Source organism: Podarcis raffonei, chromosome 10 (assembly GCF_027172205.1).
Source record: "Podarcis raffonei isolate rPodRaf1 chromosome 10, rPodRaf1.pri, whole genome shotgun sequence".
Classification (NCBI taxonomy): domain Eukaryota; kingdom Metazoa; phylum Chordata; class Lepidosauria; order Squamata; family Lacertidae; genus Podarcis; species Podarcis raffonei.
The window spans coordinates 6,146,487-6,165,065 of NC_070611.1; the positions used below are offsets into that span (position 1 = coordinate 6,146,487).

At 42.1% G+C, this 18,579-nt stretch overlaps 1 protein-coding gene across 26 annotated transcripts in view; it reads left to right on the forward strand.

The window, feature by feature from the left end:
- The window catches only part of MAGI2 (membrane associated guanylate kinase, WW and PDZ domain containing 2), a 616,514-nt gene that overhangs the window by 584,270 nt on the left and 13,665 nt on the right, over window positions 1-18,579 (forward strand). For 19 of the 26 annotated variants that reach the window (XM_053406400.1, XM_053406403.1, XM_053406409.1 and 16 more), the window contains one exon: window positions 1,971-2,109. In XM_053406400.1, coding sequence (XP_053262375.1) covers window positions 1,971-2,109 — 139 coding nt within the window. Of the gene's footprint in view, window positions 1-1,706; window positions 1,839-1,970; window positions 2,110-8,510; window positions 8,622-18,579 lie in introns of those variants that run through there. The other 7 variants (XM_053406419.1, XM_053406421.1, XM_053406423.1 and 4 more) reach the window with 3 other exon arrangements.

Consider the following 18,579-nt stretch of genomic DNA (forward strand, 5'->3'; position numbering starts at 1 on the left):
AGTATTAATATTCTTCTAGCTGCAGATATTAAAAAGTTTAGAAACGTCAATGCTAACATACAGGTCCAGCTCCAATCAGATGGGGCAGGGTAAGGTAGCTTCATTTGGGGGGCGGAGTGGGGAGAGAGAGAGAGAGAGAGAGAGAGAGAGAGAGAGAGAGTGTGTAAATCATTCATATTCAAACACGACTTAGATTTCCACCCAAAGTCTGAGTTGATTTTCAGATGCCTCCCATAGTGAGAATTGTCTCCATGCTCTCAGGGGGAGCTCTCCCCATGCTGAGCTATTGCAGAGCAGGTGTGTTGCTCTGGTATTGATAAATGTGCTTATTTAATCTGCTCAGCCATGTGTCCCTGCTCTCCAGCAGCTCTACTTGTTTAGAAAACCCCATCTAGGTTTTATGACATTCTGTGCTGCAGTGATCAAATGTCCCAACAAAATGAGCTGCAGTTTTCTTTAGCTGGAAAGCATTGATAGTCAACTGTTGTTCTGTTGATACTGTGCTTCTTTGACGGAGCCCACGTGCTCTTGTTCATGTGGGTGATAACCTCTGGCCCATGAAGACGCAGGAAAACAGACAGCTGTGGGGTTTAGGGAGCCCTGGTGTCGCATTGGCCGTTCTTATCAGTGTAGCTTGTTTGACAAATCAAGATACTCGTTCATGGGGACTACTTTCTAACATGTTTCTCAAAAGAAACACAGGCAGAGCAGTTATAAATAAAGAGTGCACATATGGCATAAAAGAAGCAGCTTGTGACCTAGGTATGAATTATGCTGAAGTTAAAAAAAGAAGGCCAGCTTATTGATTTGCTATCTTATATATTTCTATTCCGCTTTCAGGGTGCCTGCAAGGCAGCTCATAGGCTAACAGCAATCCAAAACAGTAGGAACAGCAATAAAATAGCACAAGCCATAAAAAGATATTAACAGTAATAACAGCAGCAAATAACTTGGGTTCAAATTTGCACTTTTGCCATCCGGTGGGTCAGGGAGCAAATACCTGACTCAAGACTATAACTGAAACCATTCATTCAGTGTACTGATATAGATTGCTTCTTTCAAAGAATAATATCTTCATATAAAAAATAAGATGAGCTTTGAAGACACAGCGATGTAAAGGAAAATGCCATACATTCTTCCGAAAATAATGATGGATTAAGAATGGCATAAGAATACGTACAGCAACAAAGCAATCAATAGGGTTGCAATTTCCTACCTAACTGAAGATTGGGCATCCTCCTCACTTTTGCCAGGCAAGCATACTTTTCAAAAAGAATGTCTTAAGTGCCCTGTCATTTGCTAGGATTTTCTTTTCTTTTAGAGCTGGGGCACAAACCATCCCATGTTAAGCACTCTTCATTCTCATTGATTTCAGTAGGAGAAAGTTAAGCACATGTTTAATTCCATCACAAAAACAAATGGGATTTAAATAATGGGCTGACTTTGCTACGTTGTGCCGTTGTTGTTGCTTATTTTACTTTTATTCCATATCTTCTCCTGGGAAATGTGAAAGCCTAAAATTACATGGCAGCCTTCAGTTTCAGACCACTTTGGCCCACTGGCATAGTGTATGAGAGCGGCTCTGAACAGGCCCATCCTGTTCCCAGGACTGAGGACCTTCCGAATTCCCCAGCTGCTCAGGATATGCAGCAAAATGGTTCTTGTTAAACTCTATCATTACCCATTATTACAGTTCTGTTTCTTAGGTCCTGAGCATCTGTACAAGTTACGGTCTGAACTAAATGTTGCTTATGGGTCAGGGAGGAGAGAGACCCTAGGATATGACTGAGGTTAATGTTACCTTCATCTTTAATTCAAGGCAGGAGGAAAAAATATGTTAAGGTATCTAGTACATCCAAATGCATTAAACGAATGATATGTGAATGACACTGTATGTTTATGTGTTTTCAAAATTAAATGCTTCATTTCCTTTCGTCTAACTTGGCACCCTTTTTTTTTTTGTCTGGCAGGTGGGGGATCAAATAATTGAAATTAATGGGGAAAGCACAAGGGACATGACACATGCCAGAGCAATAGAACTAATCAAATCTGGCGGCAGGAGAGTGCGGTTGCTACTGAAACGTGGAACCGGGCAGGTCCCAGAATATGGTGGGTTTTCATTTTTATTAGTATCAATCTGTGGTTCTTTTGTCTTGGAAATTGCATCTGTTCAGTGCTATGTGTCAATTGCAAATATGTCAAATCAGTACCGCATCCCTCTGGAAGTACATGCCATAATGCGTAGTTAAATCGCTGTATGCCTTTTGTAGATACCTCCCAGCAGCAGAGGTAGAATTGCATTATTCCCAGCTGCACAAGGCCCAAAAGACCCATTAGATGCAATGCTTGACAGGGGAAGAGATGCTATAAACTCCTAAGAAGAGTTTCATCAATGATTTTCAGGTAGCTCTCTCATATACAGGCTGCCTAAACTTGTTGGGGAGAAGTACATAATTCAAGTGCTAATCGAAATAACAAACATTTGTGAATACTATCATCAAAAGAGATTTCCAGAGTGTGCATTTTCTTTTTCTATTGATGTCTATTTTGAATTAGTTGCCAATTTTGCTGCTTTTTGATCAGTTTCATTTGTGTGCAGTGGGGGGAGGTTAAAAATGCTTTCATAGTAGTGGTTTTAATGAGCTTTTAACTGTTTGTTTACAATTTTGTGGGGAAATTGCAAGCTGTTTGGGGAACCTAATAGACTAGAAAACAGGAACACAATACAAGTTATAAAAAAGTATAAACATGCATAATATATCGTTAAGATTGCCCAGCCTTGTTTGTTTCTGTATCCATGCATAGATAGATAGATAATACTTTATTCGGCTATAAGCCCACAAGGTAAAACCAATCAATAAATAAAATAGTATTTTACATTCTAAAATATCAACTAAAATATTTCAACGCATAATCTCCTTCACGTTACATACAATCTCTATATGTACCATATTGTGGCCTTGAATATAAAGATGGTGGATAGAGTTTACTAGATTTTTAATAGTCATGCAGCATTCCATGAAGTCTTTTATATGAAAGAACTGAATTCAGGAATCTGGCAACCTGTAATGTTCTATAAGAGTCAATGTCCTGGAGTAGATAGGCTAGATGTAATTCAGGTGGTTTAGCAAAATGTTTCCAAAATGATTGAACTCAGAATCCTTGATCGGGGAACAATATATAAAGGACAATTAAACAAGATATGATAAAGGGATTCTATTGATTTGTTGTCACATGCGCATAAAACAGAGGTTTTACCGTTAGAAAATCTATTGCTCAGCACATTTGAGGGGAACACATTAAATCTGGCTCTAACAAAAGCGAATCTATGCGACGCAACCGATAAGGTAGACAGATATCGAGGTATCTGGGACCTAAATGTAATGCCCTGATTTATCGGGGAACATGAACCTCCACCTGTAGTAAGATTTTGTTGCAAATCAACCTCCTCCAATCTTTGTTTGATGACCTTTTTTGCTGTAATTAGATCTAAATTTAGTATATCGGAAGGAGAGATTCCATAAGACAACAGTTTGGAATGGATTTTTGTTGCCCATGGGCTGGTAAATTCATCTCTCCAAAGGCACTGAATAAGATGGTAATTGGGCAATTTATGCCAAAGGGACAGCCAGTAATTAAAGGCATGTCTCCACATCAGGATCTCTAAGGAGGGGGTCTTAAGTTCTAAGCGAATAGCCGAGTTGCTTACACAGGAGGGTAGTTTCAAAAGGCGTCTGAGAAAAAGATTTTGCAATGTCACCAGAGGCATGAGGTTTACAAAAGCGCCCCATAAAGGGACTGTATCCATGCAAATATGCAAGAGAGCTGCACTAGCCAGAAGAACTAGGCAGGGGTCAAGAGCTTCACAGCTCATGGGAGGCTTTGCTAAGCATTCTAGATGTCACTAGTCCTCATTTCCAAGTCCCAGGTTTGAAAGGTGGAATCAGGGTACCTGGAGGGTTGGACTGTAAGGACTGTGTCCCTGGGATATTGCCCTGTGGGCCATGGAATAGATCAGTTCTACCCCTCCAGCTTTAAAGATACAGTTCCAATGGTGGAGCCTTCCTCCCCAATTCTGCCAGCTCCTCCAAAGCCTTGGTCCAGTCAAAGCTTTGACATGGGAAGAGCCCAAAAGGGCATTCTGGGAAGTGTTGAGGGCATTCCGGGAAGCAGCTTAGATCCAAATGAATCCCCAGTTGGGGAGATATTTAGTTATGCTTCTAAACAACTCCGTTTTCACTACCACCCAGTTAACTAGAGCCTGGCAGCACTTTCCGTAAAGGGAGTAGAATTGCATGTGTATTTCCTTAAGATTTTGCTGTAAATTTCACTGGAGATTATAGACTGAGAGGGACTAATTATATAAACATAGTACAAAGAATGTAATCTCCATGTTGTCTCTGGGAATGCAGTATTTGGGTAGAAAGAAATAAAAGATTCTGTTACTAATCCAGAGGAGTTGGGAACAGAAAATCCCAAATGTAGCCTGATCATGCCCAGTCATTCATGGATTTGATCAGGATATCTCTACGGGAGAAAAAGCTTTGATTAATGCTCTGGCAGTGGAGTTGCCTTCACAGAAGGATGCACCAGCTAATAGCTTAAGGAAAATGGATGTTGCATATCTACCTCATATCTCAAAACCTGTTTATTGAGGATAATAATGGCTAGAGGAACCGAAATCTTCACAAGGGAGAATGAACACTATTCTCTGAGTTGGGGGCGGGGAATCAACATTATAACAAATGGCTTCAAAGCAAATAACTAGGGGAATGGCAAGACATCTTTAAAATACATGAAGCGGCAGGCCTGCTATATATTTGTGTATACCCAATTCATGTAATTCATTCAGTCAATTGAGTGTGCATCTATATAGACGTCTGCAGGTGCTGCCCACATCACAGTTGGTAGGCATTGCCACATACCTAGTGGCAAGTTCACACAAGATTCCAGTATAACTCCACACATGAGATTGCTTTACTGCACGGGTGTCAAACACAAGGCCCGCGGGCCGAATCCAGCCCGCCAGACCTCGTCATGTGGCCCGTGTAGCCGCCGCCAGCCGCCAGCCTTCACCTTTTATTCTCGCCTTTTTTTTTCTTTTTTTTGACACAAGAAAGCCGCCTCTTCAGCGCATGCGCAGCAGCCTACAAGCCAGAGAACGTCTGCCCTCTAGCGGCGCCGGCCGTTCTACACAGGAAACCTCCACTTTACATGCATTCAGGAAACCAATAAAGAGTGGACACATAGTCCTACAGATACAACCGGCCCTTTGAGGGTGACCAAACTGCTGATGCGGCCCCCGATGAATTTGAGTTTGACACCCCTGCTTTACTGCCTAAAAAGTGATACTGTTTTGATTTTACAGGATTGTTTATTAATAGTTTATTTTTGCTTACTCATTGTGGGGAAGTTTAATATAGTAATCTGGTTTCAGATAGGTCTTCCCAGAAAAGCAGCTTTAAAATGTTAAATAAAGAAATGCCCTCTACGTCAGTGTGTGAGCTGGCCCTTAGCTCTAAAACAAAACAGAAGATGGCAGCCCACAGAAAAACTATCCATTCAGTACAAGTTGAATCGGGCTGATTATTAGCTACCTTCCTTCATTTGTTTAACTTTGAAATGGCTGCCTGCCTCCCAGTTTGCATAAACGCACTTAGAATTCAACGTGGCATCTTCCCAGATTCAATTTCAGCCTCCCAAAATTTCATTTCATTTTGGTAGCTGACTTCTGTGGCTGAGTCCTTATCTTGTTTTTCAGAAGGTAGTTCAATTTTCCAGCTAATGTGGAGGTTTCTGAGATGCACTGCAGTGCAAAATGCCCTAATTAAAGACTCTTAGGCTTGATCAGGAATTAGAAATAGTATCCAGGGCCAACAACTAATGTATTTTTAGCTTTATACTCGAAAAATAAAGTGCTGCTGTTCAGCGTCCGCCAAAATTGGCATGTAAATTTTGTAGCATGTTTAAATCAAAACAGGCAGGGAGCAATTAAAAATATTGTCATATTTATTCTTAAAAATATATCCCACTTTCCAGGAAAACTAAAGACAACTAACTGATTAAATAATCACAACACACACAAATACATACATAGGGGAATTTGGTAGAATAAAGAGGTGCTGGGACTCATATGTTTATAAAAGTGTCATGGCTACTAGCCCAACATGGCTGCTGGAGGCCATTGCAAAACAACCTACATTCAGAAACAGTTGCAGTAACGATACAGATAAACTCTCTTCTCCCCCCGCCCCTATATTTCTTGCTAATGCCTAGGCCAGCCTTCCTCAAACTGGTGCCCTCTAGATGTTTGGACTATGGCTCCCCTATGGCTCCCATCAAGCGCTGGCTAGCAGTTTAAACCCCCATCCTTCCTCCTGTCCACTTCCATGTCCCCTGACTTTAATCCAGCCCACACAGCTGCTTGTGAATCACCAAGCGAAAGGCTCCTCGCTCACTCTGGCTGCCAGGTGCTTCAGTTTCGGTGTTTTTGCAGCCTCTGGGCAGGCAACGCAACTCAGAGCTTGGTGAAGCTCGTCAGAGGCTCCATTCTGCTTGGTGAATCAGAAGTCATGCAGGTCTGTCCGAACCCACATTGCCTTCCAGAAACAGCCCCCACCCACCATGTCTCCCAAAGCACATCCATAGCAGGCCCTTCCTCTGAGTACAGGAGTCATATATTGATTTTTAAAAATTCCACCAAAAGCCTCATCCAACTCACACACTCTCATATTAATGTTGCACTATTTATTTATTTGGTCTGTATATTTATTTTGAATTGTTGTTGGTGCTGTTGCTCATGGTGGTGTTTTCATTACTGAGTCGTTTTGGGAGGGGGAGTTCTTACCTTTTACTTGTCCCCAGTTTAGTGGGGGAGGGTTAATGACAAGGCCGAGTATAGACGATACACTGGCATACAGGCGGCCGACTCTAGACCACCACAATAAAGCAAATATCACATTAAAGTGAGTCACTTTTTTGTTTTGTTTCTCAGTGCATATAAAAGTTATGTTTGCAGCTACTGTGGTCTATTAAGACAGGCCCCCCTGGCAGCAGGGGTGGAAGGGGGAAAACCCGGCTCCAGGCCAAGCCATGACCCCCTTCCCCTGGCCAGAAAAGGGGTGGTGGGTGGCTGCTTACAGCTGCACCCATGTCCTCGTAAGGAGCAATACCTGTGAATTGCAATAAAGCAAAGGCAATAAAAATGAGGTCTGCCTATATTAGATATCGCATTTACACTCAACCTTTTATGAAAGAATGCCCAAGGCAGCAAACAACAGCAGAAGTAACCAGCCCACATGACATAATAAGCAGTAATACAGTGAAGCCACATAAAAACCAATTTAAAAAAGGTTGCCAGTTTTAAAATGTTGTTAAATTAAAAATACAGATTAAAACACAGCAGCAGAGAACAACAAATCCAATCACAAGACCAAATGGCTGCTTAAATAATGAAGGTTTTTACCTGTCCAGACATCAACAAGGGGACTGGATGTTCTCAAAGAGGAAGTTCCAAAGAGACTTCCTGTAATTGGTCTCGGTCAACAGACTGGCTACAGCTTTCTGAACCAGCCAAAAGTCCCTAGTCTTTAAAAGTAGCTCCACATCAAGCATGTTGTAACAATCCAAATACCTAACACACCTGGGGATGAGAGCAGTTGGCATGCAAATCTCTGCTGAGCAAAATTGCTTCTGACCACCACCCCAACCTAGGTGGATTTATGAATTAGCCCCAAACTGCAGGCCTGATTTTCAATTTAAAAAATAGCCCATACAAGTAAGCCTTGATGCTATAGGGGTTTTCGTAGGAATCAGTGGGACCCTCCTACTGCCCTTCTCCTCCTTGGTACACAGGTGCAAGTGCAGCCTTCCAGTCATGGCCCCAAAGAGGAGGCTGTAGCAGCACATTTTCTGCTAGCTTGTACAGCCCCTTCTCTCCTCTCCAGAACGACAGCTGCCAAAGAAATTCTGGCCATAAATGGCATGTCTTGATCGTTAGGTCTCTGCAGAGGAGAAGAGAGCTGACAGGTTAAGCAGGAGATGTGTTAGCACTGCATTATGCGCAATAAGTGGCATTCTATGCATCCTTCCCCTTTGTGTGCACACTGGAGGGATTGTACGCAGTCATTAATGCAACTCAGAAACAGGTCCATCAGTACCACCTAATCTCAAGTCAGTTTTGGGTTTCCTTCACACTTTAAATTTGTTCTGATTTAGGATGGTTTTACAAATCGCCTCAAGATTTATCTCATATTTCTTTAGGATCTGCTTCTCAAATATGTCTGTAGAATACTTCATTCTTTCACTAATATTAACCGCCTGCATGCCTCTTTGTCTGACTTTTATTAGAAAAAATAAATTGGCTGTTACTTGTAAGCAACCTGCTCAGCTGTTCTAATAAGCTAAGAATTCTTTGCAATGATAATAATAATAATAAATAATAATAATAATAAATAATAATAATATGTCTTGATGTCACTGGTTCTGTTAATTCTAATGATTGGTCCTAGGCTGTTCCTCCCCTTCCTTTAGGAATGGTATCTTCCAGCCTCTCCATGTGCATGAAAAGTGACAAGCATGGCTCCCCTTATTTCTACTTATTGGGCCACCCTAAAGACACGGTGTGTAAACTCTGCATGCATATTTATTGTTCTCTAATATGCTTTCATTTTACAGAATTGTTTTAACTGAGTCTTTGACAAGTTTTCTCTTACAACTTAACTTGTTTGGTGCCTCTGTTAATTCTACAATCTCCTTGAAATTGAAAATATTTTTAAAAGCAAGATCAAAGTACATATTTTTAACACAGCCTTGGACATATATTTTGATTCGATAGATAGGGCTTTCTTTAACCCTTTTATTTCCCCAGCATCCCTGTATTTCAGGATTTTATATATACTCATAAAGTTGATAAAGAATACAAGGGAATCTCAACAACATCCTAAGGTGGCAATCCTATGTATAGTTAGCATATACATATAGCTTCATTAACTCATTGACACATTTGGAATTTTCAAAAAGGGCTCTGGGCACCACCATAAAATTGCTGTCACAATGGCTTTGCCAGTCACAAAATGGCTGCTGCTGGAGGCATGCGCAGAAACAAATTGTTGGGCCTACCCCTCACTTGCACATTCTGTGCCTGGGTTTCTTTGAGATTGGGAGAGACACGTGGTAGAGGGAGAAAACACAAATCCCAGAAAGTAGGGTGGCAACCAAGCATAGATTTCTCCCCAACCCAGATAGAAAGGGGAAACCAAAAACAAATATTGATTCTCCCCCCCCCAAAAAAAAAAAACAGAGGAGGAGGAGGAGGAAAATAGCAATCGCACATACTTTGACCCTTACCTTTTGGGTCACCCCACTCCTCTTCCTCCACCTCTCCCATTTGGTCCCCGCCCCCAAATATCTTTTTTCTTTCTTTCAAAACATTTTCAAGACACGCTATCTCCTCATCACATTGCTTTCTGCTTGCGTGCAGATCGCAACTTAGAAAACTAGATAGCTGAGAAACGCTGTTTCCCCTTCTTCTCTCAACTCTGTAATTTCCAAGGCTGAGATGGTTCATTTCTCACTCCCCGTGAGAGGGTGGTGGTAACCCCTAGCAAAATGGGAGCACAAAGGCTTCACAGGCAATGGGAAGGCCTTCAGGAGTGGCATTGCACCTGCGCATGCCACAGTGAGGACACTCGTGCTAAAACATGGTTTAGTGTTAGATGCATAAGCAGCAGAGAGCCTTGGGTTCACATATAGCACATATATAATGTTTCTCATTACATCCAGACTTGGAGGACCTCTGGCTGGTTCAAACTAGCCAGAGTTCCCACAGTTCATGAAAAATAAGGCTCCCTAAGGCTCTTAGTTTACTAAAGTAAAGCATAGCTTGGTATTACATCCCAAAGCACAATTAATTTTCAAATGAACATAAGCTGCCTTCTGCAAGCAGTGTTTGTGTGGGGATACAATTTAGGACTATGTAAATTGCACCCCCTTCTAAGTCTCTTAGGAGTCTTGTGGTCCAATCCTATGCATGTTTACTCAGTGATAAGTCACTCATGCGCACGTAGAGAGGATTGCAACCTAACTTAGATTGCCCCAATTGGCTCTTTTTTTGCTCAAATTTCTCTCTACTTCCCCATACCTAAAATGTTTGTATCATTTTGTCATGCTTTGCTGATGTCCAGTGTAGTACTTCTTATATGTAATACAACTCCCATGATGCATCTCATGTTTAGAATCATGATGGAACCTTCACTGCTTTCATAAAAAGAATGCAAGATGCTTTTGTATAAACTAAGAAATACCTTTTTAAAAAATCTTTTCCCAGTAGGTCACATTCATTGCTCATCTCTCACCTTTACAGTGAAAAGGTGAGAAACCTTAATAAAACCTGATGAACTCTAGCTGACAGAGTTAAGGCTGCACTCCTATTCATGCGTATTTGGGAGTAAATCCCGTTCAGTTCAGCAGGAATGAGTATAGGAGTGCAGTCTTTAATTTCCCATAGAAAATAATGAGGAGACTACAAGTGGCTAGTGCTGATCGAGTTTCCCCATCATAAAACAAAAGGCATGAATCCTTCATGAAAGACAAGACAACATACAAAATATAGCAGTCCATTATCGTTCTAAGCACTGTATTCTACAGTGTTTCGTTTATGCAGTTCATTTGAAATGCAGTTTGACAGGGTGTTGGCAGAACAATATACTGGGGTGTGTGCAAGCTCACTTTCATCCTTTAATTAAGAGGTCAAAATAAAGCACTTTCTGCTTGGGTGAATTTTTCAGTCTACCCAAGTTTTTCAGAATGAATTTTTCCTGTTCTTGAATAGCTAACACTGATTGCTTTCGGATGTGCCTAGCTTTGAATTCACGCATACAAAAGGCATGGAGCCAAAATATTCTCTATCCCATCACTCATTTCCATGCTCATCAGAGCATCCCACAAAGAAACGGTGGTTTCGGAGTTCAGCTCCCTAACCAAAACCAAGTACTTTTAAAAAATGGCACAGCATTGCAATTTATTTAGTTTAAGGATTGGCAGTTTATTCACAACATTTTTAAGTTCCAGCTACATAGTATCTGTGTACAAAACTTGGGCAACATCCGAAATAATCACTTCATAACATGAAGGTATTGAGGCCAATCCAACAGAATTAGTTGTGCACAATTAAAAGCTTAAACCCCATTTATCTCAATGGAAAATAAGCACAATTCATATTTACTTGCTTGTCTACAATAGCTTTACCTTCATTGTGCAAAAATATCATTTCAAACTCTGTAAATTCTTGAGTTCATTATTAACTTTTTTTAAACAGTGAAAACTAAAGTGCAAAATTACCGTATTTTTCCATCTATAAGATGCCCCCATGTATAAGATGCCCCCTATTTTGGGGGACTCCAATTTAAGAAAATGGGGGGAGATACTATCCGTGTATAAGACGAGCCCAGATTCTGAACATTATTTTAGAGTAAAAAAAAAATAGTCTTATACATGGAAAAGTACTGTAAATGTGCAAGTCCCATTAATTTAGTCAGACAACTATTTCTGCTGAATGGGGTGACAAAAATTATTTTCAAACTCATTAGAAACTGTTATCAACTCTTACGCTTAAAATAATAGTAATACACCACTCTTGATAACAAAGTCCACTTGCATGGCTGCAATCCAGAAACCATTCAAGATCAAGAGTAAAAAGATTTCTGATTGCAGTCTGATTTGTTTTACCTGTTTAAAGCAGCACAGCAAATGGTTCAGAATGAATGGAAATAAGCTCCGTTTGGTGCCATCAATGTATGTTTATTTTCCAGTCTCCAGTAAATTATTACAGTTACCATGACAAACGCATGTCAAAATAATATAACCTGTTCACAAGTTTTTGAAAGGCCAAATCATTGCAACGTAATGTGATCATGGTTCTCTTAACATCTTTTTTTTTTTTTTGCGTGTGTGCAAAGAAAAGGAGGCCTACCGCTCCTCGCTCCCTTCATCAAGCATACAGGCTGGATTAACCATTATGCTAAGTACCTTTACAGAGTGGAGCTCTAACTAATCTGAGGGCCTTGTTATGGCTGAGATCTATCTGAACGTTTAGAGGGTGTGTATCCTGCTTTTCTCATCTGAAGAAGGTGCCCACATAACCGCAAAGCTTCCTTCTTTACCACAATTAGCTCAATCAAAGGAGCCGGCTCCATCATCTGGACCACTTTGAACCATTTAATTTCTTGGGACTGGCATTGCAATCACAGATGTAATTACTCTTTCCTCTGCGTTGGAGTGTTTTAAAATTCCTCCCACAGCACCGTTTTTATCAATAGAGCATGAGCTTCCGTGAGCAATTACCCTACTTCACCAGATGCTGGACTGGAACTGTAGGCCACAAGTCAGAGAAATCAGTTAATGGGTTGTTTACACTAAAGTCTTCTTCGGTTTCTAAAAGGGCTATTACCTCCTCAGTGAACAATGCATTTGAGAATACCTGGTAAAAAATAGTCAGAAATTATTCTCATAGCTTTTAGAATGTCAGAAAAAGCCTTAATTAGATTCTGTTTCACATGGTCACATTCTTGAATAAGTTCTGCTCCCCTAAGTTGTTGTTGTTGTTGTTGTTGTTGTATATTTATACCCTGCCGTCTTCTCTGATGAGACTCGGGTTCTGTATGTCCAACAGAATTTTCCTTCCAAATATGGCTGCACTGAGGTCTCTGGTGGAGGGTCTGAGGAATTTACATGTTTGTTTGCTTGTTTGTTTGTTGCATTTTTATTTTTTAAATGTCAAATTGTGCTTGTTCTTTTTCTCAAATATAGTTCCATCTGTGCAATGTGGACTGCTAATAGGCACACTGAGCTAAAAGAACTAGCGTATCCAACATTCTGGGAGGGAGGGCAAATTGGGGCATCACCTCTCCGCTGCTGCTGCCTCCACACCATCCTGCCCCGGCCACCTTTACACACCACCACTGCTGCCGCCGCCCCCCCCATCTCACCACCAGACGCCCTTATCCAGCACCGTCACCCACTGCCCCCCCATACACACACGTACGTCAGGAAGCAACACCAGAGGAATAGGAGAGCGTGGCACCAAAAACACACATCTTTTGGTTCCTGGGCTGTTGTGGTGCCGGCTTCTGGAATTACGGCAGAGGTGGCAGCGGCAGTGGTGGAGGCCACGGAGGCGGAGAGAGCTAGAACGGGACATCTGGGATTGGCATCAGAAGTTGGGGTGGCTTCTGTAAATCTGGGGGGCCCTGCTCAAAATGAGGCATTTGCGCCTTAAGCACTAGTGAGATGCAAAGTGGATGAGATCTCCTCCCTGGGAGCAATCAAGTCCCACTAAGCCATGGTTTAGCTTTGCATTATGTGCAAACACAGCTATTCACAACCCTAGCAGAAATGTGGGCATGAATTTCACACTTGTGCTATAGATGGTTCTGTTAGGTTAGAACTTGTTGGAGTTCATAGCACGTAGTATATTGTAACCATACCACATTCCCAGATGCAAGGACATTAAACCACGAGGACTCAATCTGCCCAGCCTTGGGCCCTGAATAAAATAGACCTCTTTGTAATGTATCTTAGACCCATTTTCAGATTCGGCTTGTTTTTCTGTGCAAGCCTATTCCTGAGTACAAGATTAAATGTAGAAGTATATTACATGTGCCAGTAGCGTGTGACTGCACTTCATGCCAATTCTCATGATTTCAGGAGCTTCAAAATTGGCTGTTCAAAATTGGAAGTGCATAGAAACATGACCTGGCTTTTGACCGTGTGATCTGTTCCTTTGAGGTCAGGCGTACGTAAAGTTCTACACACAGTAGATTCCCATGTACACACAGGGATCCAAACCTTGTATCATGGCCTTAAAAACTAAATAAAATAAGATTCCAAAATGAACTTTTGGGATTTGCACCCGAGGCCAATTGTTGCTTCATGCTTTGAAGACACAAACAGATTATTGGCAGCTGCCGCTGTATATAGGCAGACGCATCATGCTAAGCACGTTTGTTTATAATTTCTGTAGCACTTGTCAGTTTAAAAGGGTTTTATATTTCATAGCTCATTTATTCCAGACAAAATCAGGTAGGTTAGATGGAACATGGAGTCAGCTACTCAACAGCTCTTGATCTCCATGGCTGAGTGGCTGTTTGAAGCTGGGCCTTTTGCATGGCTTTAAAATGCAAAGATGGGACGCGGGTGGCGCTGTGGGTAAAAGCCTCAGCGCCTAGGGCTAGCCGATCGAAAGGTCGGCGGTTCGAATCCCCGCGGTGGGGTGTGCTCCCGCTGCTCGGTCCCAGCACCTGCCAACCTAGCAGTTCAAAAGCACTCCCGGGTGCAAGTAGATAAATAGGGACCGCTTACCGGCGGGAAGGTAAACGGCGTTTCCGTGTGCGGCTCTGGCTCGCCAGAGCAGCGATGTCACGCTGGCCACGTGACCCGGAAGTGTCTCCGGACAGCACTGGCCCCCGGCCTCTTGAGTGAGATGGGCGCACAACCCCAGAGTCTGTCAAGACTGGCCCGTATGGGCAGGGGTACCTTTACCTTTACCTTTAAAATGCAAAGGTGGAGTCTGTCTTCTACCCTAAACCACCTCTGTTTTACCAACAAGGCTGTGGAATTCTTTACCTCTGGAAGGAGAGACACCAATGGCTGCTGGACATCAGAGAAGGATGAATCTATCAATTTTGGTTTCTCTCAGTTTCTCATGCTTCCAGTCTCCGCCTTAATTTGCCTTAATTTTTAAGTTCTCACAAAAGTTTGGCAGCATATTAGTGCTTCTTCTGATGTACATGATTTTGTATGCAGTTTTGCCTAAATATACACATTTTTACCTGTTTATTTTTAAACACAATTCGCCCATTTTTATACACAATTTGTCCTAATATATGCATTTTTGTAGACATTATTTTGTTGGAGGACTGCATTACCAAATTCAAAGAAGCATGAAGTTTAAAGGGTAGCTTCCTATAAATTTGTATATTTAAATTTTGGGAAGTGCAAATTAGGTAGGTTCTCTTTAAAATGCAAACTGAACCACTTTCTCTCCACTCTGATTTCTAGCGGACACTTTTCTCCCCCTTTTCCCTTTTTTACTCTTCTAGGTGGTTTGAAAATATATTTTTATTTGCATTTAGCATATAAACTTTGGAATGAATTGTTTTCTTGCTGCTTTTCTTTGTAAACTGTGGCTGACTAGGGTGGAGGCAGTTATGGAAGGTTTTGTTTATAATTGCTAGTTTCCTTTTTAAAACAGTTTTGTTGTTTTTGTGACCCTGTGTGGAAAAGCAGCAATTGGGTGCTTTAAATGAATAAGGGAATACGCATCTCCTCCCATTGCAAGGATCTTTAGTTGGGGCTGTAAGTGTTGCTGCAAGCGCTGCCATTGTTGTGGCTTGTAATATTTTGCCAGGAGAGGAACAGCCACCGCCCTGCAGTTGGAGAAAGTCCGTCCTCAGAACAAAGACTCTTCGCTAAATGACAATGGCCTGAAAGTATCTGATGCAGTTTCACCTCGGAAGCTGAGCAGATCTTAACCAGGCCAGAAGACTTCTAAGGCAGCACTTTAGTCTTTTGAGGGGAACAAGACGCCAATGAATAAAACAATCAGCATTTCTGTTTCATCAGTATGCATAAAGTGTGCATGGCTCTGCACTACAAATTGCAGCAGTCAGAACCCGAAAAAAGTGAGAGCGCATCTAATTTTAACTGCATGTATCCTTGGGGTATGTCCCTTTGTTGATAGAAGCAAATAATGAATCGTGAAGCAGTGTGCAATATTGTAAGGAGATCAGTTTTTTGACCAGTCTGCACTCAGTCAGGTGCCATAAATCACAGTGCTAAAACCTCTGAATATTGTTCTAACTAAAAGATACAACCACACAGTAAACTGATGTTAATGAAGCATAATAGCTACATACACAAGAATTCTAGACATTCGGTGGTGATGTCAGTGTCTGCCATTCATTCTTGTTTATGAAATAAAAGGCCAGTGGCATGGAATGCTCAATGAATACCACATAGAGGAAGATAATTTTTAATCACTTTTCCCCCAGAAAAGTGAAACTCAAAGCAGCTTACAAAAATTAACATTAAAAACAAGGACAAAACAACTTAGCATCGTGTGTGTGTGTGTGTGTGTGTGTGTGGTGTTGGCATCTGTCTGTCTCAGAAGACAATGGAGTGTACCTCTTGGGGTGAAGTCAAACCACAGCATTACCAGAACAAGCCTGGGCAGTGTGTATAGAGCTCCTGGGCTGCTCAGATGACAAGACTCAAATCTCAGCCTTGCTGATGTGCTCCAAAGGAAAGCAGAACAGCACATTTGGCACCAGCTTGGCTGCAGGAGTTGCCAGAAGGAGGCCATACAAGGCACCATCCAACCATCTTTGGGACTCAACTCCAGATTTCTGTAGGGTTTCCTGCTCAGCCATTTCTTGTCCCGAAGATCTCCTGCAGGGCAGTGGAGGTGTAGGATCAGAGTTTTCCTTCTCCTAGATGGGCTACCTTCCCAGGCTGATGAGCCCCCCACCTGCCCCTCATTTCTGTCTACTACACATACAGAAGCCACCTTCTTGACCATTGGACCCACTCTTGGTTTCGTCCACCCAATCTGCCAGAGCCTGTCTTCACATGCAGCAGAAGTAACCTAACTCACCAAGAGTTTGAGACCCATCAGCTGCAGTCACTGGGTTTAGCCAGCCAGTTGGAGCTGTTCCCAGGGTGTGGCCACTGTCATTTGCTGACAGCTTCTAGGAGCCCCCAAAGGAGCGCAACATGTCCCCAACCAGAGGTATTACCCCTCCCATGTGTGCGTGTTTTTTTGTGTTGGTCATACCACCAAAAGATAAGCAGAAAATTAAGGTCCAAAGGATAATAATGTTTTTGCCTGGCACCAGAAAAGCAGATAGTGATGGCATCAGGGAGAGCATTCCATAAACGGGGAACCACTACTAAGAAGGGCCGTTCTCCTGTTGCTGCTTTCTGCACCTCCCTCACAGAGGGCACATGGAGAAGTGCCTCAAATGAGGAATGCAGGGTCCAAGTTCATCTATGGGGGGGGGGAGGCAGTCCCCGTACGTAAATGTATTGAGCTGAGATATTGGGTGCTGGGCTGCATAAGGCTTATAGGTCAAAACCATCACTTTTAATTGGGCCTAGAATCTGATTGATAGCCAGTGCAGTTATACCAGGATTGGTGTTATGTGCTCAGATGGTCTTGCCCCCATAGTTATTCTGGCTTCCGGCACCAGCTTTCTTGTGACAACCTTGACTCTGCTAAGATAGTTCATTCATATTAATATATCGTTCCCAGTAGCCATACTCTTCATTTCTACCAATTTCAAAAACCCATGGTGTGGAAAAGAAGAGATTAATTAAATGGATCAAACTAGTCGTTAATAACATTGTTCTGCAGTCTTCATTTCAAATATGATATCCAAAATGTTCTTGCTGCCTTCTGCCTCTGGGTGAACAGCTACTGAAGGATTTAATAAATAGGTGGTAGCTGGCAGTCTGGAGACAAAACATACCTGAAGTATGTGTAGTGGATTTCTTTATATTTGGTGTTTAAATTCAATGGGAAATGAACATCGAAGGGGCTAAATAGGAAGATAAAAGAGGGAAGCCTCAAGCTGGCACTACATAGAAATGTTCTTGTATAAAAGGATTATAAGAAGCCCCACAGTTTGATAAGTCCTCTGCCCTGTGAGCAGGATCTGCTGGACGAACGGGCTGCCAGAAAGGCATAGGAAAGTCTCAACTCCAAGGGATGAGTCTGCCGTGTTGCAGAGTGTCCAAGCAGTCAACTGGACACAGAAGAAGACGGAAGATAGAGGAGAATTATACAAGAGCACACTGTACGGCTCCTCTGTCTCCGTGGACAGAAAAACACAGCCTGTACTACTGTGTGGGAATTATTTTTGTAGATCTCAAAAGCAAAAGCATCTAAACTAGTTCCCAGAAATTGCCGGCTTGGAAGATCAGTAACCTCACAAACTTTTAGCATGGCATATTACTGCTATGCCTGGTTGTAAGAAGAAGGGGGAAACACCATGTCAGCTCTGGTCATTTTTGGAAAGAAGATATGGTCCTTCATCCCACAAAAGCATTTATGACAGAACAAATAGACAGAAGCTGAAATCTGAAAGCATTTGATCTGGCATACCAGTAGGAAAGACAAGGAAATACGAAGAGCTATCTGAGCAGAAAAAAAATAGGCTGAGGAAGAGTGACAGGCCTTCAAGCCAACATTGTTCAAAACCTTGGCAGGAAATTACAGAATAAGAGGCTGGTAAAAAAAGAAAGCGGGGCACTCTTTCAGCAGAGTATTACATCAAACATAGACTCACACCTAGTTTTCCTATCTATTAACTGTTGTTAACTGTTGTTTAATTGATAAGTTCAGGAGTGTTATCTGTGAAGCTCTGGAAATGTAAACTGCTTATTGGTTGCATTGCTAAATATGCAGACAGAGCGATCCTAGGAGAGGCCAAGGAAGCCCAGAGTAGAGGCTCCTTCCCTGCATGCACAGCCCTCCTGACTCCTCCTGAGCAGGGCAGAAGGGGCAGGGAGGGAGGGAGAACG